Genomic DNA, 27,925 nt, shown 5'->3' on the forward strand with positions numbered 1-27,925 from the left:
TGAATGTTATCTAGTTGTATCCTTGGGACAAGGTGACCTTAGGGTCCTACTCTCCCATCTTTCCCAGACTCTCAATAATTGTATTCTTCCACTGGCTTATTAATATGATCAGGTGTCTTCCAGTTTAAAAGAAAAACTTCACTCCACTCTTCATCTCTCTCATCGTCTACTCTATCTTTATCCTAAACTTCACAGCCAAAATTCAGGGAATATTCTCTGTCATCTCTATGTAGGCATCCCATCCACATCCATGGCTTTAATTGTCACCAATATGCAAGTGACGGAAGTCTGTACGTTAGCCTAGATATCTTCTCTGAGCAAAAGCCCATATATGCAGACATGAAAAACCCTGGATATCTCAAGCATGTTCACATTCAACATAACCAAAAGCAAATTCACGATCTTCCCTCTCCAACCCACTCCCACCTGTTCTCTTCCAGGGTTCCCCATCTCAGACAGTGGGACCCACCTATAACCATGCAGTCGCAAGTCAGAAATGTATGCTGGGCCTCCTCCCTTTCCTCACCCACACATAACAACTAAGCTGTTTTCCTCCAAAGCATCTCTCAAATTTCTCCTCCTTTCCATTCTGCACTATTCCCACTCTAAGAAGCAAACGTCTTCATCTGAACCTTAGAGCTAGTTTACCTTAAAAACTCGTGGTTTGCTCACACCTCACTTTGGCCAACCTCCAATTCATCTTCCATACGGCAACCAGAGTGACCTTTTCAAAACACAGATCTGATCATAGCATCCCAGGCAAAAAACCCTCCGCTGGTTTCCCATGATTCTCGAGACAAGAAACGAATACTTACTATAGCTAAGGCTATCTATTTACACTCCTGCAATCCACCAAGGATTTCTCCTTGTTCACCCTGGCTTCCCTCCATCTCGCCTGACTGCTCAATTCAGGCCACAAAACCTTTCCATAGAGCCCCTTCTCTCTTTGCTAGTTACCTCCTAGCAAAGTTCAGATCTCAGTTCAGGGCTGCTTGTTTCCAAGTTAGTGACCTTTGGGCAGCTTCTGGCCTGCGCAGCACCTTTATAAGAATTAGAAGGCATCATCCCCTCTGGGCAGATGCTGTCCTACACCTGGTCCAGGGTTCCCTAAGCACAGCACAGGTTGTTCAGAAGACAAAACACGTGCACACAGCCACCCCGGGAGAAGCCTCCTATACTCTCATGGCCCCATCACGACGTACCTTTCCTTCACAGCGAGCATCACGTGTGGAGCATCCCAGGTATTTGTGTGAATATTGGATTAATGCCTACATCTCCCCCCAGGTGTTAACCTTGTGAGGGTGGGAACAGCGTCTAGTCTACTCATCACTGTATCCCCAGCATCTAGCACGAAGTCTCACACAGCCTCCATAAATTCTTGGTGAACGAATGAATTAAGCTGCAACAGTGTTTAAAAATAGCATTCATATACAGTTGGAAATGATGCCTTATTCCTTGGAGATACTCTGAATCCGGACCTATAATTCATGTAACAAAGGGTCAACATTTGGTGTTAACGGTGTTTCACCTCCTCGTTAGTAACCACAAATAGGCATTTCTTCTCTGCTCACAGAACATACCTTGCCAATAAAAACTCCCGGGTCCTCCCACTATGAGGTCTCCATTCTACAAAACAGAAACAGCAACAATTGGAAAAGAAAAACAGATATTTTTTTCTTTTTCAAGGTGACAAATCATTGGTAACAAGCATTGCTAACAATTTGTTACACGTAAAAAAGCAATTTTTAAATGAGGCCCTTGTATCTGGGTCATGCAGTTCATTTTATTTGCCTTTTTTTTTTTTGCTTTCCACTATTTAGTGTGTTAGCATATTAAATAATTTTCGTTTGCCTCAATTAGCTAAGTTGAATTCTCTCCCTTGAGGATACAGAAATTCAGATTTTTGGCACTGATTCAGGTAAGCAAAATAACGTACATGTTTAATGCTGTGTAATTTAGCAGACATGGTCTTGTGAGCTTTGGCAACAAAAGAAAATATGGTTTCTATTTATCTCAAGGCCACAGTAATGCCTATTTTTTCCATACGTCTGCAACCACCCCCTTCCCCCTCTCAGAAGAGAGAGCAAACACCCCAGACTAGCAAATATAAATTTTCCCTTCTCCTTACCACCTCCTTCCATCCTCCTTCCAACTTTCAGTGGGGAAAAAAAAAAAGACAATAAAAAAAAAAAAAGGCCACAAAAGAGCAAAATTTGTATGCTGGTGAATTTTTTTCTACACTGTTTTCAAACCCACAAAATCTTGGTCCCTTATTATCTCTGTAACTTTGTGAAAGGATGTTGTGAATTTTAACACTCGTGTTAAATCTAATCAGTCAATTACAGCTAAGAGATAAAGCAATTTTTTTCTTTTTTTTTTTTTTTTAGAAACACATTTCTCTCACTGAGTTGTTCAGATTTTCCATGTAAAGGATTATCATTGAGGTGGGGAGAAAGACTGTTGTTTTTCATCATATGTATTTCTGTGTTATTTTAATGTTTGTCATCTGCATCAATTGCTTTAATGAAAATAAAGAACAGCAAAAACATTTAAGGAAGTTGTCAAAACAGGCTGGATACATACCTAAAGGTTCTTTTGTTGGTGGTAGTTATTGGGGGTGGGGATGAGAGCCAGAGGCAGAGAGTAAACAAAAAGAAAAAAGAAAAAATCAAACAGATAATACAACTGCTAGAAGCTACAAGCCCAAACTAATTCATTCACCTTGTAAAAATCCAGACTAAATCCTGCTTGGCAGTAACCCTGGCCTTCGGGATCAGCATTACCTAGAGTGACCAAAATAGAGAAATGTTATCACATCATCATTCCCAATATATATTTTAATAACAGCTAGGATATTTTGTTGTTTTCCTTATTGATTTCTCAACTTAAAATGATCAGGGTGCCTGGGTGGCTCTGTCGATTATGCTTCCAGCTTTGACTCAGGTCATGATCTTGCAGTTTGTGAGTTTGAGCCCTGCGTCGGGGTCTATGCTGACAGCTCAGAGCCTGGAGCCTGCTTTGGATTCTGTGTCTCCCTCTCTCTCTGGCCACCCCCCGCCCCCCCTCATGTTCTGTCTCTCTCCTTCAAAAATAAATAAACATTAAAATTTTTTTTTAATTTTAATTATCAATATGTGCTTTATATTTATTTTTTTAACATCACAAAAAATTTTAATGTTTATTTTTTGAGAGAGAAAGCATGAGCAAGGAGGGGCAGAGAGGGAGAGCATGAGCGAGGGAGGGGCAGAAAGAGAGGGAGACACAGAATGCAAAGCAGGCTCCAGGCTCTGAGCTGTCAGCATAGAGCCGGATACGGGATTCAAATTCACGAACTGCGAGATCATGACCTGAGCCGAAGTCAGAGGCTTAACCAACTGAGCCACCCAGGCGCCCCACTTTATATTTACTTTTAAATTCATCATGAACAATTTATGAAATATATTTTCATAATTTATGAAACATAATTTATTTTTTTGTCCCAAATATCATCATGATTTTGTAGTAAGACCACTAGGAATAACATCCCTTGGAGTTACTACATTGGGTTTTACAAGTCATGTTTGTCTAAAGAAGTAAACTCTCCTCTCACCTATGTTCTGAGTTCTGCAAGTGGCAGTAACGGGATTCTGAGTTGCCTGTGTGTTCTGCATGAAGCCACATAGGTCATTCCTAAAGAAATGCCTTGAGAAAGAGAGGGGTCAACATGGTCACCTGGGCGGAGGCTTTCTGCTGAGGGCACCCACAAGGATTCCAATTTTAATGATCTCCAAGAGGAAAGTAATTTTAAATTATTCTATTATTAGTTAGGTACCTTTGCAAATTGCATTTCTTTTTTTTTTTTTTTTAACATTTATTTATTTTAGAGAGAGAGAGAGACAGACAGAGTGCGAGCAGGGGAGGGGCGGAGAGAGAGGGAGACACAGAACCCAAAGCAGGCTCCAGGCTCCAAGCTGTCAGCATAGAGCCGGACGCGGGGCTGGAACTCACAAACCGTGAGATCATGACCTGAGCCGCAGGCAGACGCTTAACCGACTGGAATGTCTTTTGTTTTTTGCTTTCCTTTGATTAGTACTTAACTAATTCTCTAGATGCTCCCTGTATATTTTAATACACTGTTCTATTACATACACTGTATTTTTTTTCACATACACTGTATTTTTTAATGGCAATACCTCTTTTTAATTGAAATGCCGTTAATGTCTCCTGTGTTTTTTAAGCTTAGTTTTTTTTTTCAGCTTTATTGGGCTATACTTAATATACAAAAAGCTGTACATCTTAATGGATACATTTTCATGAGTGTGGACATCTGCATACACCCACAAAACCATCACCAAAATCAAAGTAATAAGAATTTCTACCACCTACAAAAAATTTCTTGTGTCCCTCTGTTTGTTTGTGGTAAAAACATTTAACATGAGGTTTACTCTCTGCAATTTTTAAAAACAATTTTTTTAATGTTTACTATTTTTGAGAGAGAGAGAGAGAGAGACAGAGTGCAAGTGGGTTAGGGGCAGAGAGAGAGGGAGGCCCAGAATCCGAAGCAGGCTCCAGGCTCCAGAGCCCGAGGGGGGGGGGCGGCCTTGAATTCACAAACTGTGAGATCAGGACCTGAGCAGCAGTCGGATGCTTAACCCACCGAGCCACCCAGGCCCTGCAATTTTTAAGTGCACAACATCTTACACTGTATTTTTATAAAATTTACTCCTTATTTTAAACTATGTTTTGTGGTTTGTAGTTCTGAATGCTATAAAGTTTCCTAAAGGTTCATCTGTATAACCTCAAATGTCTGGTTACCAGTTTTCTGGAAGTTCATGTGTGTAAATACTTACATGCATCCAGAGAGATATATACGGATACCTGATATATGATTATGTAAGCCTATATCTGCAATCTTGAGTATATTTAAGAAATGTATTTTTCTAATGTACAAACCTCTTTAGAAATCCTTTTTAAATCAAGTCTTTCTTTTCATTTTTAATATTGTAAATTATTCAAAGAAGAAATATGACCATCCTTTGAAATTATTTTGCTCCAAAACAGGAAACAAAAATTAAAGGAAAATACTAATACTTTTCATGAAACTCACTGAGAAAACAACCAACTTCAAATGTTTATTTGAAGCAGTGATTGTAACAGAATGTGAGGTAGTTTCTTTCTCTTAGGGTTATAGTTTATAAGAGCTGAAGGAATCTATCCTCCTGGAATTTCAGAGCATTTAGAAAGTTTACAATTATGTCCCAGAATGAACTCAGGATCCAGGGAATCGTGCTGATCATTCACTACTATTTGTTGGTTTTCAAAGTAAAATGGAAGGCGGTGTGTAAATCATCCCCACCTGAATTATGAATGATAATAAGAGCAGGAGGCATGTCATGAATATGAATGAACAGATTAGTTCCCGGATTGCTCAGCGTATCAGTGGGGTATGTTTGTGGTACGGAATGAGCAGGAGAAGGTTCCTTAAATTCTCTTTTGAAAATAATATTGCTGATGTTCCTGTTCTGTGATACTGACCATATGCTCATGAACAAGCTGGCTTTGTGTTAATGAACTGTAAACTCCTGGGGGAAAGACAGGAAGTCAGCTCCTTGGGTGAATTTCTGGAGGAAAAAGTTTTGTAGTAAGAGAGCAGCCACGAGGAAAGTGAGAACTATTGATGTGAACCAGAGTTGAAAAGGATTCTTGGGAATTGACTTAGCAATTCTGCAATTCGACTCCATTTTTACCTGTGTCAAGCTGTTCGTTTATTTAGGAAAATAAAGAGTGAGTCAATTGGCATCATAATGTGCCCGGGCCACTCAAGACACAAGCCGACCACGATTGTTATTTTCAGATAAAGGTTCAGACTCATGGTTCAGTGCCACGTACTATACTTTAACCTGAGTTCTCTCGTTACAGAGGCACTCAGTCTAAAAGGCAGAACAAAAGGCAGTGACGGGTCTTATAAACGATCACCCTCCACATTAGCTGGAAGAGTACGGTAGATCACCCAGGCAAGAGGACTGTGAAGGATGGACTCATCATTTCAGCTCTCATAGTTTACTGAGATGGGGAAGCATCTTTAGCACATCAGGAGAAGTAGGATATGAACAGGATTGATGAAACACATTCTCTGTTAAATCTCAGCCGTCCATTAGTTTTCTGATTTAAGTTGGGATTTTCTTTATCCCTCTACCTGACTTCTATCTTTCGCGTAATAGTAATGGCCTCTCATGGAACCAAAAAACACAACACCCTGAGCGGAACACGACTCCAAATATGCCTCTCTGGGCTGTTGCCCGTGCGTAGGACAGTCCCCCTGCCCTGCTCCAATAGCCATTTGCTAAGAGAGCCCTTCCCATGGTCCTTTCCCAAAGCTCCTCTCCCCACCCGGGCCAGGTCACTCCCTACTCTCTCGCTTTGTTATGTTTTTCATTGTTGCACTTTTCGCTATCTGCCTTTGTATTATGAATTTATTCTTTTTTAGAAGTTTTCTTTTCGTTGATATATAATTGGCATATAACATGTTATTACTAGTCCAAGGAACATAACAGAATGATTTAATACATGTATATACTACAAAATGATCACTACGGTAAATCTAGTTAACATCCAGCACTACATACAAGTATAGTTTCTTTTCTTGTGATGAGCTTTTAAGATCTACTCTCGTAGTAACTTTCAAATATACAACACAGTAGGTGCCTGGGTGGGTCAGCTGGTTAAACCTCCGATTCTTGATTTTGGCTCAGGTCATGATCTCACACTTCCTGAGATCAAGCCCCATGTCAGGCTCTGTGCTGACACCGTGGAGCCTGCTTAGATTCTCTCTCTCCTTCTCTCTCTCTGCCCCTCCCCCACGTGTGCTCTCTGTGTCTCTCAAATAAAAAATACACAATATGGTATTGTGGGGTTTTTTAGGTTTGTTTTGCTTTGTTTATTTCAGAGAGACAGTGTGTGAGTGGGGGAGAGGGGCAGAGGGTGAGGGAGAGAATCCCAAGCAGGCTTCAAGCTCAGCACAGAGCCCAACGCGGGGCTCGATCCCACGAAGCGTGAGATCAGGATCTGAGCCAAAATCAAGAGTCAGAAACTCAACAAACTGAGCCACCCAGGCACCCTCACAATACAGTATTGTTAACCATAGTCACCTTGCTGGACATTACTTCCCCTGGACTTATTTGTCTTGTAAATGGGAATTTATGCCTTTGACCCTCTTCACCAACTCCACTCATCTCCTCACCCTGCGCCTCTGACAACCACTGATCTATTTTCCGTATCCCTGAGTTTGGAGTTTTTGTTTTTCGTTTTATTTTTCATTAGGTTCTGCGTGTAAGTGGCGTTCTTCTTTGGTATTTGTCTTTCTCTGTCTGGCTTATTTCACTTAGCATAACGCCCTCAAGGTCCATCCACGTGGTTGAAAAGGGCAGGATTTCCTTCTTTTTATGGCTGAATAACATTCCATTGTACACACACACAACATCTTCTTTATTCATTCACCCATCAATGGATGCTACGGTTGTTTCCATGTCTTGCCTAAAGTGCATAATGTTGCCATGAACGTGGGGGTGCAGATATCTTTTTGAGATGTTGGTTTCACTTCCTCTGGACCTACACCCAGATGTGGAATCGCTGGATCTGAACATCTACATGTTTGTTGTCTGTCTCCCCTACTTAGAATGTAAGTTTCTTAAAGACTGTGTTTTATTTTCTCTTGTTCTGTGCTTTATTCCCTAAACACAGAATAATTAGTGCTTAGCGTGTTGAATCGATACATAATCGAGTCTCATTATCAACAAGGAACCTCTGTTTTCAAGCCTTTAAAATAAAATCTTAATTTCACAGATTATTCATTCGGCCGACACTTGTCGTAATGCGAGGAAGTGGGTAATTTATGTCAATATTTTAAAACAGGAGCCATCATCTTCCCCTTGCCAAAATCCTACCCCCATCTGAGTTAGCTGTTCCACTTTGTTATTTAGATGAAATCTCGGAGGCGTCTTTATTAACCCTCTAATATCACTGATCCATTCTTTATCTGCGTTGTTTTATTTCTGATATATGCTCATTATCTTGCCTAAATTAATCTTGGATTTAAAAAATATTCATGCAGGGGGCACCTGGGTGGCTCAGTCGGTTGAGCGTCCGACTTCGGCTCAGGTCATAATCTCGCCGTTCACGAGTTTGAGCCGCGTGTCGGGCTCTGTGCTAACAGCTCAGAGCCTGGAGCCTGCTTCGGATTCTGTGTCTCCCTCTCGCTCTGCCCATCCCCTGCTCAATGCTCTCTGTCTCTCAAAAATGAATAAATGTTAAAAAAAAAAATGTATAAAAAATATTCATGCAAAATGGGGAAATATTACTTATGGTTTTGGAAATCTAATTTGGGATTGGGTTTTTGAAAAATCAATTTCCCGAAATCAGTTGCTAGAATGTTCCTTCTAACCTTTCTCTCCTCATTGTGATTTTGCGAACTATCGAGAATAAGGATGAAAATCCCGTGGTTGCTCCCTGACAAATCCCACTGATCTCCAACGACACACGGAAAACTGGAAGAGTTCACAAAAGGACTGAGTAGATCCAAGCAGTCAGAACTGCTGTCCCAAATCCGTGGTGTTCCAGCAAGAAGTGATTAAAACAGCAGTGTCCCAAAGTTGGAACTCGCCAGGCTTGCTTTCAAAGATGCTTTGCTGGAAGATCCCGAGAACGGCCAGATAAGACTTATACTCTAGGCGTGCGGAGCCCTTTTGAAAAATAGGGATTAAACATTTAAGGGAGAAAAGCCCACCATGCAGATAACCCGAGCACACAGCTGCCAAAGAGAGCAATAGCCGGCAGGAACACAGGCTGGACAGAAAGCTGATGTGAGAATGTCCCCAGTTCCTAGCACACTTGCAAACACCACTCCTGCCGTGAACGAGTCAAGTGGGTGGTCACCGTTCTTTAGATTGCGGTGTGAATTCTGAATAGCCGCTGAGAGTTTAAGGCCTCAACTAAGGAACCAATCAATTCTCCTAAAGAAATGTCTACAACACGGAAAAGGACCCACAGAATTCTGGGTCTTGGCCCTCATGTCGCAGCAAGACCTTCTGGAAGGCCGCCCATAATCTTCACCCCATTTCTTTTTCCTTGTCAGTGAGGTTCTGATCTTGCCTGCCCTGCCTACCATAGAAGGGCTCTGGAGCTAAAGTGCCCTTTCAAAGAATAAAGTCACTTACTGTTCCGACAAGGCGAATACTCCGCATACGCGCTGAAATTCTGAATCGCTACGTAGCAGGTGCCGACCGGGTCCTTCTCCGGTGTTGGTTTAAGAGTTCTCCAGTGGTATAAGGGAGCACAGGCCTGTGATGCATCGAAGACAAAACATATTTTCGTGGCATCAGTTCCTCATGCTATGATATGATTGAACCTGTTGACTAATGTGTCTACATTCATCACAAACTATGTTAAATTAGTGGCGATTTAAGTGGCCTCCAGCATGCTGGTAAGTACCTCAGTAGGCAGAGTTAATGAAACTTCCAAAACCGTTCTTTTTCCCCCAACATTAATCCACAATAGCATCAGAATAAATTAAACATATAGAAAGGAATGAGCTCTCCCCCCACAGGATTTAAAGTTAAATATGTGTAACCTGGCAAAAGTAATTATTTCCTAACAGCAAAGAACTCACATCTTCTTGTCTTTTTTAAAACAGTTGGACCTACTTAGACTCAAACGATCATTTCAGTCAGTAAATCAGTGTGATGTGTTAAAATGAGAGCTCTTTTTTTTTTTTTGTCTGTTGCTTTAAGAAATTATTTTCGAATTCAAAGATGCAGACAAGTTTGTAAACCTCTGTTTTATGGATTTCCCTGGCTTATCGCTGATGGCATATCTTATGACTTTTTAAACAATGACTTCCATTTGGACGTGCTACTCCCTTATCAGAGTGTTCCTGACTTTATTTTTTAGTTAATGGTTTTTATTCATGACAAAACAAAAATTAATTTAAGCAACAGAAAGGAAATATGATTCTTGCATGAAATACTCTGGTTGCTTCTTCAGAAGCTTGGATTCTTAACAAAAGCATGATATTTGGAAGGATATCAAATACAAAAGAGAATATATGAAGTCCTCTTTAAGTAAATTAAGCAACATTAATTTTGTTACAAATGAGAGAGGCAATAAAATAAATGTGTAGAAAATTATAGGCATCTTTTTGACTTGTTTGCTAGCATGAATCCGCCATAAGTGTGTTTTACCTGATTATTCAAGCACTCATTTCGAAGGACACAGAATTACAGATGCCTGGAATATGGAATCACTGGCCTACCTCCGATTTTGATGATATCACTCTTAAAATTTAAAAATGCCAGGAATATGAAGGCAGACACTGATTTTGAAGTCCTTTCATGGGGTGCTTGGGTGGCTCAGTCAGTTGAGCATCTGACTTCGGCTCAGGTCATGATCTCTTCGTGAGTTTGAGCCCTGCATCGGGCTCTGTGCTGTCAGTGCAGAGCCTGGAGCCTGCTTCAGATTCTGTCTCCCTCTCTCTCTGCCCCTTCCCTGCTCACGATCTGTCTCTGTCTCTCTCTCTCAAAAAAAAAAAAAAAAAAAAAAAAAGAATAGATATTGAAAAAAAAATAAAGTCCTTTCACGATTCCAAATGTGTCCTTGGTAATCTGCCCAATGCGCAACTACTTTTAGTGAAAATATTTTATTTCTATTCTCAAGTAAGAAGAGTGTTTCCACAACTTGACTCTTTTGGTATTGTGAGGTCTTGGCTGATAACCTAAAAACCATCGATCTCATCCACATTCTTTCATCTTAGGGACCTCTTAATAAACTAACAAACTATGTGCTAATATGTTTAACGTAAGGTTGCAACGGTGAAAGGCAGTAGTGTGGGCAGTGTGGGCGCTCACCTATGCAGTGAGGTATTCTGAAAACCGGCCTCACCTGCCGGATCTCACCCCTCCCCCCGACCCCCACACTTAGATGCCAAGAAAATTCTTCCCAGTTCTTGCCTAGAAAGTTATCCTATTTATATCTGCTCAGTTTCACACTGATGTGAAATACACTGATAAGATAAATTTGGACTTTGACCCAAACTTAATACATACACACATGACATCTGGATAGTCAAAAAGATACTTCAGCATTTTGAAGTCCTAATAATTATCACGTAGGGCAGAATTTAATTCTTTACCCTAAATTTCAGTGCTCAAAGGAAAAAATTAACTTGGAATATATTTAATATTATCGGATTTCCTTTTACATAATTTTGAAAATGGAAACATGCCCCCAAATTAACTATTTTTATTATGAACATGGCATACGATTTTCAGAGATGCATAATGTGTTACAGATAAGTTTTCAAGACTTAAAAGTATCAATACAGTACCCAGAAGATTTTTTTCAATCCCACATAGTCATTAGATAGAATTAGCTTTCCAAAGCAATTCACATGTCATATGCCACTAAAGGCTAAAAAAGTTTTTACCAACTGTGGAATATGAAAACCATATTAATGCAAGTATAGTTCTATAGAGACCATCCTGTAAATTCTGGATTTGCAACTGGAGAGGGCAGTCTGTATCTTATACATTACCTGCTTATGTCAAAATCTCCATGGGGGGGTTAACCACAGACCAAATAAAGCAAGGTATTTCCTTTAAATACTTATTCTTATTAAAACATAATTCAAGAAGCTTTAAACAAATCCTAAAAGCCAAAGTTATTGCTTTATTGTTGTAAGGAAATTAAAGCCAATGGTTTAAACAATTCCCCCAAGAAAAAAATTTCCAGATCAGCTTAATATAGTCACTTATTTCTCAATAGCTTAGAAACATAGATGATTGAAATAAGAGAATCATGAAGCCACAGCACTTTAAAGCTGAACGATATCTACTTGAAAGTGAGGGGTTTTTTTTACTTTAAAAAATTATTAATGTACTCAGAGAACTATGTAATTAGCAGTTATATATTTTAAAATATTTAAAGTTTATTTATTTGGGGGTGGAGGGGCAGAGAGAGGGAATATCAAGCAGCCTCTGCACTGTCACCGAGGAGCCTGACGTGGGGCTCGAACTCACGAACTGTGAGATCACGACCTGAGCTGAAGTCGGATGTTTAACTGACAGCCACTCATGCGTCCAAGTTTTGCAATATTTAAAAATCTCTAACTGATATGGAAAACAAGCTTTATCTCCTATAACTTTAAACACTAGAATAAATTCTTTCATTTTAAGAGCTACTAAATTTATTGTTTTAGAATGCTGGTAAGTTTGTCTTTAAAAATCTGACATGTCCTGGGGCACTGGTGGGATCAAGCCCTGCTTCCGGCTCCCTCTCTCTGCCCCTCCCCCCACCCCGCGCACACTCTCTCTCTCTCCCTCTCCATAGAAGTCCTTACATGAAAGCAGTTTTGTAAAACTGAGAACATAATATTGCACAGCATCGCCACGACTCATACTTACCACAACGTCGCCTCGGTGAGCTTTCACTGTTGCCCCAAACCACTGATTCGATTTAAATTCTATAGGTTCCTTGGTTCCATTAACTCTGATCTTTCTGTTGTCTGACAAGGAGGACACGGAACTGTTAAGAACCCGTAAACCGTGGCAGCCAAATATAATATGTAACAATGAACACGTCCGTTAAAACTATTTGAAAAAAAAAAACAATGTTCAGACACGGGGTGGGGAGTTCTCACCAGGCCTTTTCATTTAGAAAAATACCAAATGAAAATGCACATTTGAACATGACATTTCACAACTTCACTTACAGGAAGCATTTTTTATTGTTACCACTTAATATTTTCAGAGATAACTGTATTGTCAAGTTGACATGAACTCTAATAGCCTCAAATCTATGCAACTGTCATTGATTTGCAAAAGATCGAAGACCAGATACTTACAACTGCCTCAAGGAATTTCAAATCTTTCCCAATAGGGAAACCCATAGGAATCTCCCTGAGGGGAGAAGCACATGAGTTAGCTCCTCCCTTGAGTTGGCATGAATTAGCAAGAAAGATTGTGAAGGACTCCAAGGTCTTGGTTTTTGACGAAGTTAACATGTGTCCACGCAGCCGCAGAAAATAACACCTCAACGTAGTTTTAGACACACTTTGCAGATGTCATAAGAAGGGGGGCCATCTGGGTAGAAACTCAACCCAATTATAACACGCTTCGGGTTTTAATAAAAAGCAGATATCTTTCTTTTCACTCTTGATTCCCACTCAGCGTATTTCCCACGTGGCTCTAACCACATGGTTGTCACTGGAGCTTTGTGGGTAATAGCTAATGGATTTCAAAAGACATTTGCACCAGGGAATCTTATTTATATGTGTTTCCTTTGGTATGCGTTTCATTTTTCTTCATTGACTCTATAATAAAGGCATTACAAAACGAACTTTTAACGCCTCTTAAGTGAGGCCAAAATACACATGTAATTAACATGAAGTTGAGTTTCCATATGATTACAGACTTTTAAAAATTATATACAGTCAATCTTAACCTAAAATTGACTTTTACATGTTAGTTGAAAATCATGAATTTCCTTCTTAAAAATCTTATGCTTTTGTTGTTTCTGAGTTTTGTTTTGTTTTGTTTTTAAAAAAAGAGGTTCTAGGGGCGCCTGGGTGGCTCAGTCGGTTGAGCGTCCGGCTTCAGCTCAGGTCATGATCTCGCGGTCCGTGAGTTCGAGCCCCACGTCAGGCTCTGTGCTGACAGCTCAGAGCGTGGAGCCTGCTTCTTGTTCTGTGTCTCCCTCTCTCTGCCCCTCCCCTGCTCATGCTCTGCCTCTCTCTCTCAAAAATAAATAAACATTTTTTTTTTAATTTAAAAAAAATTTAAAAAGGTTCTATAAATCCTTACCCAAAATGCATACAACTGGCAATGAACGGAGCATGTTACAGATTACAGCATAAACTTGAAAAAATAAACATTTATATTTACATCTAGGCACTGTGGAAGATTATAGACCTCAGAGACAATGAATCTTATCACCATGAACTGGGTGATGGGGGCAATTCATTCAGTCTTCGGAGTTTGGGTTTCTTCTAGAAAATGAGGCTGAGAATACCTTCTCCCTTTCCTCTTTCACAGGTGATCAAAGTCATAAAGATGACGTGAGCTACACAAACTCGAAAGTACCCTCTTTATAAGCTGAGAAGCTGTACGCTCAGAAATCATGTAGCCATCTAACTGAAAATCCAAACCCTTTACAATTATCTCTTAATTAGAAACCTGGAAACTCAACCCAAGTCCAAGAACTGGAAAGGACCTTGCTGACACACACGTACGATGTTATTATTAGTGATTTTTGGCACTCAGCAGCAAAATTAGTGAGACCTCTCAAGACTGTCCATGTGGCTCTGATTCATTACAGAGAGAAAAGGCTACACAGTGGCTTTGGAATGTCCAAACTGCTAAAAAGCCATGAAAAGACCAGCACCTCAAAAATTTCAAAAATCTTTAAAGGAGATCCCAAAAGAACTTAAGAAAAACAGCCTGCCGGGAGGAAGGAAATGGATCCTGGGGAAAGAGAGAAGCCAGTTCTAAATTGGCGTCGTTCTGCTAGAGAAGATGATGTGACTTTACCTTTGTGACTCCTGAGACGTCCTTTCTGCTGTTCAGAGGTTGAACTGTGTAATAACTAGATTAAAACTGTCAACTGTGGGTTATTGTCCAGCAACAAATTTCTTCTGGACCAAGAATACAAATGAATTGGCTTCACTAATTCCACTAATTCCATACCCAATCCCAAGGATTCCATACCCAAGGATTACAACAGAGAATTCCACTGTCCTGGGTCTATTTACTGAGACGAGCTTTAGTTTAGACGGATCAGCCACTCCTTGATCTGTGAGGAGGGCAAATCACCTTTTCAAACTTCTGCTTCACTATTTTTACAAGTTGTCTGACTTTAAATCTCGTGTCAGAATGTCATAAAATTTCAAACGAATAAAATATATTCAGATGGACTTTGAAAGTCCATTTCTCACCCTCCTTTTCTGAACAAGAGTCTTTCATGCCAAATACCCCAACACAAGGCACTGTGTTATCTCTTGCCCGCTGGTGCTCAAGAAACCTCCCATGCATGGACAATGTTTCCGATTTGATTCAATCTGATCTTTACTGAAAACACCCTCCAGGTAAGAACTGTAAATACTCAGCATGATTTCAGCCCCGCTGAGCCCTCCTCTGTAGGGCAAAGGGCTGAAAGCCTGGAACATACATTTTCTAGACACTCTTATGAGTAGGACCCTTGTGGAATGAGAGGCTCAGGAGAGGACTGGAAAGAGAAGACGGAGAAGCCATTACTTTCTGGTGGCAGGTGCAGGCACACACGTGGGCATCAGCTGTGACAACTGTGATGTTCTTCCCGCAGCTCTTTAAAGTATCCCTTGATAATAATCCCCTCTTGGTGCATCAGTCAGCAGAGATCAAGTCCTGAACTTCCATATTGCTTCATCTGTAGGCAGTGACCTTCCTGACCTCCCCACACCCCCAGTGTTTCCAGTGGCCAGGCGAGCCCCTTCATCTCTGTATGCGATCCCTTCCCAGCTGTACTACTCAAAGTGGTTTTTGTTTTTCTGACCAAACTCCCGCTGATACACTGATGACAAGGGGTAAACAGTTAGGATAGAGACACGTAGATCTATAGCAGAAGAAAGGCACTGGTTACCCTACATGCCCTGTCAACCCCAGAGAACTCTTGGAAGGGCCTGTGATCATGGGAGATGGTGGAGACTGATAGTCACCTAAGAAGCAATTCTCTCCTTGGCATATCACAAACTATGGAGAAAACAAAGTCAAAAGCTAGGGAAAAAAATTCATAGTGAATGCATGTGATTTAAGTCTTTCTAAGCAGTAAAAGAGTAATGGGGCGCCTGGGTGGCTCAGTCAGTGAAGTGTCCCAAGTTCACCTCAGGTCATGATCTTGCGGTTTGCGAGTTCAAGCCCCAAGTCGGGCTCTGTGCTGACAGCTCAGAGTCTGCAGCCTGTTTTGGATTCTGTGTCTCCCCCCATCTCTACCCCTCCCCTGCTCACACTTTTTTTTTCTCTCTCTCAAAGGTAAACATTTTTAAAAAGACTATTAAAATTAGTAAATAAATGAAAATCGAGGTGAAAGTTTTTTCAAAGAAAAGGTCAGTAGATTTAACTTGTAAAAAGCTCCCAAATCAATAACATAAAAGATTAACATTCTATAGGAAAAAGCTCTAAGGGCTTGAATGGGCATTACAGAATAAAGAAGAAATTAAAAAGCCTGTAAATTCCTAGAGAGGTCCTGAGCTGCAAATTAAAACAATAATGGCTTAACACTTGTCACCTACCAGTTGGGCAAAAAATATTAACATTCACTCTGTTTGCAAGACAATAACTCGACACAGCATTTTGGAAGGGCCATTTGGCAACACATACCAAAGTTTTAAATGTACATTTAAAAAAAACCTTTTTTTTCATGTTTATTTTTTGAGAGAGACAGAGACAGAATGCGAGTGGGTCAGGGGCAGAGACAGAGGGAGACACAGAATCTGAAACGGGCTCCAGGCTCTGAGCTGTCAGCACAGAGCCCGACGTGGGGCTCAAACTCACAAACTATGAGATCATGACCTGAGCCGAAGTCGGACGCTCAACCGACTGAGCCACCCAGGCGCCCCTTAAATATACATTTTTTTAACCAAAGAATTCAACTTCCAGGATTTGGTTCAAAGGGAATAATTACATAGATGCTTTAAGATGCAAAAGTGAAGATAATTGCCATCCTGGTTGTGATAGAAAACTGGAACTTAAATATTTATACATAAGGGATTCAAACTGAAATTTCTGTCATCTATAAAACAGACCACTACCCAACTGTTAAAGTACATGTGACAGATTTGTATGCACTGATACAGAATAATGTCTACAAAATATATATACATTTTTTTGTGAGCTCTCCCAAGGCCTTAAGAAAGTAGACAAAGGTACAAGGACTTAATATAACAAACACTTCCATTCCCACCAGGCAGAATTGATGACTCGGCTCTTTCACATTTACAAACATTAAAGTATTCTTTATTTTTTTATTTTTTTTTCAACGTTTTTTTTTTTTTTTTTTTTTTATTTATTTTTTTTTGGGACAGAGAGAGACAGAGCATGAACGGGGGAGGGGCAGAGAGAGAGGGAGACACAGAATCGGAAACAGGCTCCAGGCTGCGAGCCATCAGCCCAGAGCCTGACGCGGGGCTCGAACTCACGGACCGCGAGATCGTGACCTGGCTGAAGTCGGACGCTTAACCGACTGCGCCACCCAGGCGCCCCAAAGTATTCTTTAACATCCATCCCTAGTTCCATTGCCCTCTTTTTCTTCTCCAGAGGCGTCCACCATCATGAAATTGATGTGTATACTCCTGGCCGTTTAAAAAAGAATGCCCACGAATCCTATAGGACAGCGGTCTGCAATTTGTTTTTCTTAAAGGTGATAAAATAAAATACTTCAGGTTTTTCACTCTCTCTGCTCCTGTAGCAGCAACAACCATAAACAGTGTGTAAAAGAATGGGCTTGGCTATGTCCCCATTAAACTTTACGGGCAGACACAGAAATCTGGAAAGGTACAAACCTTTCATGTGTCATTAAATGTTACTCTTTCACAAGATCTTCCCAAACCACTACAAAATGTAAAAGCTACTCTTAGCTTACTGGCCACACAAAAACAGATAATGGGTCAGATTTAGTTGTAGTCTGACAACAGTTTGTTATTGAGTAGTTTGTGTGTTCCTTTTAACTGGAAAAAAAATGGTTCTGTACTGGCTGCATGATCCGTGGGTAGATAGATAGCTAGAAAATAGGTAGTAGGTTGGTAGATAGATAGGTAGATAACATTTATCTCATTCTTTTAAATCCTTGCTTGGTATTGTATCACGCTCCATACCCAGCTCTATTTTTTTAGTTTAGGTTAGGTTAGGTTTTTAATTTTATTAATTTAATTTTATTTTACTTTTTAAGGTTTATTTATTATTGACAGACAGAGAGAGACAGAGCATAAGCATGGGAGGGGCAGACAGAGGGGGAGACACAGAATCCGAAGCAGGCTCCAGCCCGACACGGGGCTCCGACTCACAGACCACGAGATCATGACCTAAGCTGAAGTTGGACGCTTAACCGACTGAGCCACCCAGGCGCCTATTTTATTTTTATTTTTTATTTTATTTATTTTATTTTATTTTATTTTAAATTTTATTCTATTCTATTCTATTCTTTTTATTGTTTTTATATTTATTTTATTTTATTTTATTTTATTTTATTCTATTCTATTCTATTCTATTTTATTTTATTTTAGAGAGAGAGCAGAGAAGGGGCAGAAAGAGGGACAGAGAGAATCCCAAGCTTGATCCCATGAACCACGAGATCATGGAAGAGTACCTTTCCGGCACCAGCCTAGAGGTGACATTGCTGGGTCATAGAGAGTCACCACATCCTCTTTACCAGCTTTCCCAGAGTAGCTACAACCCACAAGCACAGCAGCAGCACACAGGAGTAGGGCCATCAGCTCCTGTCATCGTAGGATTTTAAAGTTTTTGCCAATTCTGTTTTCACTGGCGTTTCCCTGTATTAGCAAGTTGATCATCTTTTTCTATTTATGGCCCCCATACTTTTTACCTCTGTGACTTTCCAGTTCACATCCTTTGTTCACTTTCTTGTCTGATTTATTTTATTGATTTGTAAGAAGTTGACATATATTCTGAGGATTGATTCTTTTCCTTACGTATATGTTGCAAATATCTTCTCCCAATTTTTACTAGTCTTTTAACTGTGCTTATGGGGCTGTTGTCCGTCTGGAAATTGTTTTTTCAACATGACATGGCAAAGTATTATTTATTTATTTATTTATCTTGCAACGTTTATTTATTTATTTTGAGAGCGAGACAGCGTGAGCAGAGGAGGGACAGAGGGAGAGAGACATAGAATCCAAAGCAGGCTCCAGGTTCTGAGCTGTTAGCACAGAGCCCAGTGCGGGGCTCAAACCCACGGACCACGGGATCATGACCTAAGCGGTTGTTGGACCCTTAACCAACACAGCCACCCAGGCGCCACCCCTCTTATTTATTTTCAGTAAGGCCAGTCGTCACCACACCAGCTGTAGAACAAGCCATCTTTTTTCTTGGAGAGTTGTAATTCCATATTGCGGTGCTGAACTCCTGACATGATCTGGCCCCTGTCTGCCTTTCCAGCATCAGGTCCTCCAACTGCCCAGGCTCGGTGAGTCACAGACACATCGACTTTCTGTCCCTTGAACATGCTCAGCTTTTGCTGTGTCTTCATTGCGTTCACTCTTCTCACTGCCACAGTTTTCCACAGGGCTGAGCACGATCTGAGATGATCTGATTTGTTGGTTGGCATGCTTCCTGTCTGTCTCCTTCAGAATATACGTAAATCCCATGAGTAGAACGTTCTCTGCTTCAAGTCTGTATTGTACACTTTTAGGACAGTGCCTGACACACAGTATTCCCTGCATGAGTGTTTGTTGAATGAATGACCAAAGCCCCCATGTATTCGTTCAGAAGTTTGTCTAACATATTGTTTACTATGATCTCCCTTTCATTTAAAATATGATCTGGGTGATACTCTGGTTTCTCTTCAGAGCGCATAAAATATGATCTGGGTGGTGCGCCTGGTTGGCTCAGTGGGTAGATCAATGCAACTCTTGCTCTTGGGGTTGTGAGTTCGAGTCCCATGTTGGGTGTAGAGATTACTTTGAAAAATAAAATCTTTAAAAAATAAGATAAAATGTGATCTGGAGAAAAACAAAAACAAAAACAAAAAACATAAAGCCTGGGTGGCTCAGTCGGTTACGCGTCCAACTTTGGCTCAGGTCATGATTTCACAGCTCATGGGTTCCAGGTCCGTCTCAGGCTCTGTGCTGACAGCTCAGAGCCTGGAGCCTGCTTCGGATTCTGTGTCTCCCTCTCTTTCTGCCCCTCCCCATCTCTCTCAAAAAATGAATAAACATTAAAAAAAAAAAAAAAAAAACACCACCAAAAACCAGATTTGTAGGCCAACCTGGAACACTTAGATGGGTGGCAGTAATCAAGTTGATTTGGCCTGTCTTCCATTTCTGAGCTTTGAAGCCGACTTTCGTCAATCAGTAGCTTCAGTCTCTGGGCAATCTGGGTACAAATCCCAGTGGGTGGCAAGCCTACTAGCTTTTGGTTCCTTTTTCACGGGAGTATTCATTTCAGAGCAGGAGTGAGAGAGTGTAGAATATGGTGCACATGTGGGCTCCAAGCAGGTTTTTCTAATCTTTTAGCTTAGTCAAATGGGAGGAATTATAAAAAGTGAAGATAGGTCAGGTCTCCCAGGGGGAGACAGGAGCTGAAACCGACAGAGGTGCCGCGGAACATTCCGGTAGATGAGGGGATTTTTGAAAACTATTTATAGATAAGTCCCCGACCTCGTGCTGGAAGACAGTAAGCTTCCTTATGCCTTCAGTCACCACTTGGGAGTGCACAGCCTTAGGGATTTTCTTAAAGCTGTTGCAGGAGCTGTCCAGACATTTCTAATCAGGAAGAGGGAAAAAGAAATCTTTAAACGTTTGTCTGTAATCTCCCATAATCAGCGTGTGCTGTAACAGTTTCATTCAAATTGAAACTACGTATCTGAGAACAGGGACTACTCCTTTGTAAGATTCAAAATAATATAGCTGTGGCAGGAGCACTCCTTGTCGAAAAGAAACAAATCCAAGAAAAAAAACCTGTCCCGGAAGAGTAAACTTCCCAATGTATGATTCCTGATACCCTAAAACCACTATTAAAAAAAACATTAAAGGGGTGCCTGGGTGGCTCAGTCAGTTAGGTGTCTCTCTGGCTCAGGTCACGATCTCACGGTTTGAAAATCTGAGCCCCGCTCGGGCTCTGTGCTGACAACTCTCTCTGCTGCCCCTACCCCCTGCCGCCACAAAAAAACAAATAGACGTGTTTTTAAGCATGTTTAAAAAAAAAAAACAAAAAAAACAAAAACATTAAAGAACACCTCTGTAGCTTTCATACTCTTGCTCATTTTATTGTGGTTTTTTAAGTGTTTGAGGAAATACCACATTCATTTTTCCATGTAATGTTCAAGAAATGTGTCATTCTTTTTTCCACCCAGTTTTATTGAGATAGAATTGCCATGCAGCACTGGAGAAGTTTAAGGTGTACAGCCTCGTGATTTGATCTACATATATTGTGAAATGATTACAATAACACATTTAGGAAACATCCACCATCTCCTACACAGATACAAAAAAGGAAAAAAAAATTTTTTTTTCCCCTGATGGTGAGAAGTCTTAGGATCTACTCTCTTAACACCTTTCATGTATGCTATACAGCAGCGTGAGCCTTAGTCATCACTTAGAACATTCCATTCCCAGGCCTTGTTTATCTTACGACTAGAAGTTTGTACCTTCTGAAGACCTTCGTCCAATTTCCCCCACCCCTGGTAACCACAAACCTGCTCTCTTTTTCTAATCTTATTTTCTTTTAGAGTTCACGTGGAAGTGAGATTATACAGCATTCGTCTTTCTGTGTCTTAATTCACCTGGCATAACGCCCTCCGGTTCTAGCCACGTTGACACAGATGGCAAGGCTTTCCCCTTTTTAATGGTTGAATAATATTTCAATGCGTATATATACCGCATCTTTCTCCATTCATCCGCTGACAGACAGAAATGCATTATCCTGATTAAATGAATATTCTATACATTTATTTATAGACGTATACCATATATGTATACAATATACAAATAGGTGTCTATGCACACAGACATGCGCTGAACAGTTTTCCTGTCTTTATCGAGTAGATCAAATCTAAATGCCCTGCCCTCCACAGCGTAGTTCTGGAACCACACCTGATCTCCAGGTATGGCATTTCCTTCCATCCAGGTAACGTCCTCTCTGCTCCCTGTCGAGTCTCACTCCTAGACTTCATACATGATGTTTCTCTTGCAAAATCGTGTTCTTCCTTGTTTCCAACTAATCGAAATCACTTCCTTAAAAACCTGCTTTACCGAGAGTAAAGCGATGGTTACCAGGTGACGGGGGGACGGAGGAAAAGAATGATAGTGTTTAACAGCACAAACTTGTACTGAGTAGTAAACAGGCCACAGAGATCTAGTGCATGGTGGAATGAATATGATTAATATTACTTTTCTATAATGATGTAATGTGATATATATGCTTCAGTGGCAACCATATTACAATATATAAATGCATAAAATAACATGTTTTAAGTTTATGAATTTTATCATGTCAAATTTATCAAATATAAGTAGGTAAATAAGCAAATAAATAAAATAATGAAGTGAATACAAATGGACCCCATGCATTACGTCTAAATAGTGAAATGATGCTCTTATGTGGATCCTGAGAAACTTAACAGAAGACCATGGGGGAGGGGAAGGAAAAAAGAGAAGTTAGAGAGGGAGGGAGCCAAACCATAAGAGACTCTTAAAAACTGAGAATAAACTGAGGGTTGATGGGGGGTGGGAGCGAGGGGAAAGGAGGTGATGGGCATGGAGGAGGGCACCTGTTGGGATGAGCACTGGGTATTGTATGGAAACCAATTTGACAATAAATTTCATATTAAAAAATAAAAACAAAATAAAAAATGAAACTAATATAAATAAATAAATAAATAAATAATGAAATGATATAAACCAAACTATTAAGTCAAATGTATCCGTCATAAAAAAATGCTTTAAAATGCAGCTTCAAAAACTCTTTCTTCTCAAATTGAAATTTTTTTCAGATTTTTGTTCTTAAAAATTCGAATAATATAAAGTAACAAAACTTGTATAAAGAATTACATAAGGGGCTTCAAAGTTAGTAAAAAAAAAAAAAAAAAGACATAAGGTACTTAGAGGAAGGTCACTGGAATCTTACCCCCTGGACATAGTAGCTGTTAAGTTTGGTAAACCCCTCCAACCTTTTAGAATTTGAGAGGCTTCTGGCTCATTCCTCTAGTTTAAGCCATTTCTTTACTGGCACTCATGAGAGTTTTATTTAAAAAATCTTTTTAATGTTTATTTTTGAGAGAGAGAGAGAGACAGAGACACAGAGACAAAGAGAGCACGAGCAGGGGAGGGGCAGAGAGAGAGGGAGACACAGAATCCAAAGCAGGCTCCGGGCTCTGAGCTGTCAGCACAGAGCCTGGCGTGGGGCTCGAACCCACAAACCATGAGATCATGACCTGAGCAGAAATCAGATGCTTGAACAACTGAGCTGCCCAGCCGCCCCATGGAAGTTTTATTTTTAATTATTTTTTTCATATCACTATTTAAATGCTTTGTTTCATACATATTATACAGTTTTCCTGATCTTGATGGGGATATACATCTTCTGCTACAATTATTTCCACATCTATATTGTCTTGCCAAGAATAAAGGTCGCATTTCCAAGTTCATGTTTTTCACAGCCAATAGTGCCTAGCCAGCGTTCTTTAGACTTTTGTTTCGTAATAATCTGAATGAGTTTTCTACATCATATAATATCGTTTGAAATGCTTTTCGTATGCAGGTTAACCCAGGTCACATGTAAGGTTTGTTCTGGAAATACATACGGAATTTTGGTGGTACGGTGCAAGTGATTTTGGGGGGGGATATTCTGCTAATTCATGATGCAGCTAGGGGAACATCTCTCCAAAGGGACATGGTAGGCCATCTCTTTAATCTGGTAGACCAGATTAAAAACGAGAGAAAAGAAAACTTCCCTGGTAGGAAATGAAAGTCTGAAAGGCAGGGATGGACAGAGCAATTGTAGAGAGGCATCACCTCTGACCTCATCTGCTCCCACACACTCCACCGGTGTGCCCCGGCTGGAAGAGTCTTCTCTCGAAGCTCACCGGCCCCCTGGGACACACAGGTCACACAGGCACACCCACGCATGCACACACACACACACACACACACACCCACACACACACCTCTCTTCAGCTCTGGCCCTCTCCTGATACCCACAAATCCCCCTCCAGGCAGGGAAAGAAACCCTTCTTCTGCACACTTAAAGCCTTTACTTTTTGCTGTCACGTCACAGGACCATAGACTACCGCTGCCAGGCGTTGAGGCTCTCATCCACTGGGCTTGAATATCGCAAGGTCAGAGACTACGTCTGTCTTGTTCGCCATTTATACCTAATAAAATGGTAGCCCCATGAACCAAGCCGGGAGCTTGGAGTGCATCCTTGGCAATCAGCAATCCTCCCAGATTCCATTCGCTAGTCAGTTCCTGTCCACTCTTCCTTCCGAAGCCCTCTCTCGAGTCCATCCATTTCTTTCTATCCCTCTTGCTACTTCCCTAATTGTGACCGCCGTTTCTTTTGGCTCGGTTTCTGCAACAGCTTCCTACTGGTTTCTCTTCCTCCAGGCTTGCCAGTTTTATGATTTTTTTCCTTTATGTTTATTCATTTTTGAGAGAGAGACAGAGTGTGAGTGGGGGAGGGGCAGGGAAAGAGGGAGACACAGAATCCGAAGCAGGCTCTGGGCTCTGAGCCGTCAGCACAGAGCCCGACGCGGGGCTCGCTCGAACCCACGAATGGTGAGATCGTGACCTGAGCCGATGTCAGACGCTTAACTGACTGAGCCACCCGGGCGTCCCAAGGCTTGACACTTTTAAATTCATTCTCTGTCCTGAAGCCAGAGATCTCATGCCACCCTTACCTTCCAGAGTCATCCCTTCATTCCCAACCACAATGATTTTCTTTGAGCTCCTTGAATGCCTGAGGCTTTCTCTCGGCTCTAGATTTTCTCACACTCGGAATAATTCCCTGGTCTCAAATGTCTTGGCCAAGAAACAGCTGGGGAGCTGACAAGTCTCAATATGGCTTATATGTCACCTTCGGATTGGCAGGAACACAGCATGCTTCTGTTTAGCGCCCAACAATTTATTTGCTTCAAGAAGTAATGAAAACCTCTCAGCATGGGAATCTCAGGAAGCAGATTAAATGACATAAATCTCTTCAATATGACCTCAAAGCAATGCTTTTAAATACAGGATATGATTGGGTTTCAGGATGAAGACTGCATAAACTGGCCTCCCAATAGCGTTTGAAAATGTATTTACACTAACTCCTGTCATATGCTTCCCTTTTCCTGGGGATCTCATCTCTGTGGCCAGAAGATGTAGTAAAAAGGATCCCAACCATTCATCTAACAAAATGGTTCACTCTCTGGTTAAAAAAAGAAAAAAAAAATCACCATTCCTAATGTTACCTAAAATAGGCATTTCAGAAAGAACTCAAACCTTCTGTGTCTGCAGTGTATTCTCTCGGGAGATTAACACTCGGGATGGACTTGTTCCCTGGGAGATCTTAAATCCTATCCCAGGAGAGTAGAACCATAACATAAGGTGAGCAGAGGCAAAAAAAAAAAAAAAAAAAAAAATTTATTCCTGCCACCAGTAAATTCAGATTTATAAATCTGCACGGTCCCTGCGCACTGCCTGCGATTCAATCCTGTGACTTCACTGCTCGATTCATTCTGCCCCGGGACTACTCTTCACCCTTCCTCCTTCTGCTAACCTGCTCCTGCTCCCTTCTCATCAGCCCATAACCTTGCTTCCCGGTTCACGGAGAAAACGCCAAAACGTGAGAAAAGGTCATTGTCTTCATCCTGTCTCCAGACCCACCAAGCTCCTCTCAGTGGTGCCCTTGTTGTGCTGCTGTCCTGTCCCCGAGGAAGAGCTGCCCCTGTCCCCTCCGTCTAAGAGTCCCCACCCACCCCTTTACATCCTTTCCGGATTTTGTTCCTACAGGTCCCCTTCCAACGTCTTTCAGTTGCTTTCAGTTGCTTCCCTCTCAACAGGATGATTCCTATTAGACTGCAAACACGCAGTAGTATCTTCTCAACAACTCCATTTCCCTGAGCCCATTTATAGTGAAGGTCCCGGGCCCCTGCTGTCCGGGTGGGTCCTCTCCTCTTGTCTCTCCCCACCTCCACGGCAACCCCTTTTGTTCCACAGCAATAACTTCCCGTTCTCCCTTTACTCCACCTCACAGGACTTGCTTCACTGGCTTCATGACTTCTTCTGCCTCTGTGGCTCTCCTTGTCAATCCCTCCAATATTTCTCCAAATGTCAAGGTGCCCCACGACTCAGTCTCAACCTTGATCTCCCCCCTTCTGTTCCCTTCCCTTCTCCCTTGGTTGTACTTTGCTTCCCCCTTCTCCGGCCACACTCACGCCCCAAGGCACGGTCCTAATACCGTCCACACACTCGTGGCTTCCCAATCTCAGTCTCCAAGCCTTGTGCTTGAGCTCCAGCTTTCTTCATTTGCCCTCCCACGTGACCTCACCCGGATGTCCAATAAGCAGTTCACATGTCACCTGTCTGGATTCGACTCCTGATTATTTTTCCCCAAGACTTGCTCCTTCCCCCACTGTTCCCTGTCTCTGTCCTGTTCCCCTATGACTCAGGTCAAAACTCTCTCTTTCTTCCACACCTTGCTTCCGATCCATAATGAAATTCTACCGCCTGCGCTTTCAAATGAATCCCAGACCCAACCATTTTTCAACCCCAGCTGCTGTCACCAAACCCCATTCTCCTTCCGCTCTTGCTTGCCTACTGTCTGTTAACCTGATCCTTGGGGAAACATAATTCAAATTATCTTACTTGTCTACTCAAAACCACCAGGGGCTGCCCATCACTCCTTGAATAAAATCCAAAGCCTTGACCCTGGCCTTTCAGTTATTATGTAATCTTTCCTCTACTGGGCTCTCTGGCTTCATTTTCTGTCACTCTTTCCCCTGACTTGGGTCCAGCTCAGTGCCCTTTATCTATCTCCCAAGGATACTCTCGTCTCCAGACTTCAGCAATGACTTTACTGTAGGCTGGAACACCACCCGACCCTCCATACTTGGTTCCCTCCGTCACTTAATTACTTTAGGTCCTTGTTCTGATATTCCACCTCCTCAATAAAAGTCTAACCACCTGTGGTAAGCAAAATACTAGACGCCCAAAGTGTCTATACCTTAAACCTTCCCCCCCGCCCCCAAACCTGTGAATATTTTAGGTTGCCTGGCAAAGGGAATTAAGGCTGCAGATGGAACTAAGGTTGCTAGGGAGCTGAATTTGAGATAGAGAGATTATCCTGGATTATCCAGACCGATGTCATATAAAGGGTACTTGAGAATGGAAGAGGGAAGCAGGAAAGGAGGACCAGAGACTTGAGAGCACAATGACTCAGCCTGACATTGCTGGTTTTGAAAACCGACGAGGGCTGTGAATCAAGGAACGTGGGCAGTCTCTGGAAACCGGAAATAGGTTCTGCCCGCAGACCGTCCCGCAGGAACACAGCCCTGCCAGCGCGTTGATGTGAGCCCAGTGGGATCTAGTTTCCACTTTGGCCTCCAAAACCGTAAGATAATCAGTTTGTGTTGTTTGAAGCCACCAAGTATATGGTAATTTGTTACAGCGGCACCAGGAAACTAATACCCGTCCAATCAAAAATAGATACACGGGTGGGGACACACCGCTCTCTGTCACCTTGGCCTTACCTTTCTTTTTCTGTCACTGGCTGTGCACCATAAACCCCACAAGAGTAAGGAAGGCCTTGGGCTCTGTTCATGGCCACACTTCGACTCTTTAGACTGGTGTCTGCTTACGGAAAGCTACTAACCCTGTTCTTAGAGTCACTGAAATTTGATTTTATTGCCTGCTAACATGAAGCTTCACTTTCGATTCCACTGTTGTCTTAAGATAATATTTTTAGAAGTAAAGGTGGGTTAAAATGAACCGCAGGGCACCTGGGTGGCTCACTTGGTTAACCATCCAACTTCAGCTCAGGTCATGATCTCACAGGCGGAGAGTTCAAGCCCCAGGTCAGGCTCTGAGCTGATTAGCTCAGAGCCTGGAGCCTGCTTCATTCTGTGTCTCCCTCTCTCTCCCTGCCCCTCGTCCACTAGGATGCAGGTACGCTCTCGCGTGCTCTCTCTCTCAAAAATAAATTAATATTAAAAA

At 41.5% G+C, this 27,925-nt stretch overlaps 1 protein-coding gene across 2 annotated transcripts in view; it reads right to left on the reverse strand.

The window, feature by feature from the left end:
• The window catches only part of ITGA8 (integrin subunit alpha 8), a 188,653-nt gene that overhangs the window by 149,129 nt on the left and 11,599 nt on the right, over positions 1-27,925 (reverse strand). For both annotated transcript variants that reach the window (XM_049624653.1, XM_049624654.1), the window contains exons 3-6: positions 12,432-12,532; positions 9,192-9,315; positions 2,722-2,783; positions 1,581-1,626 (exon numbers count right to left, since the gene is read on the reverse strand). In XM_049624653.1, coding sequence (XP_049480610.1) covers positions 1,581-1,626; positions 2,722-2,783; positions 9,192-9,315; positions 12,432-12,532 — 333 coding nt within the window. The remainder of the gene's footprint in view (positions 1-1,580; positions 1,627-2,721; positions 2,784-9,191; positions 9,316-12,431; positions 12,533-27,925) is intronic.

The sequence above is a fragment of the Panthera uncia genome, chromosome B4, assembly GCF_023721935.1.
Source record: "Panthera uncia isolate 11264 chromosome B4, Puncia_PCG_1.0, whole genome shotgun sequence".
Lineage (NCBI taxonomy): Eukaryota > Metazoa > Chordata > Mammalia > Carnivora > Felidae > Panthera > Panthera uncia.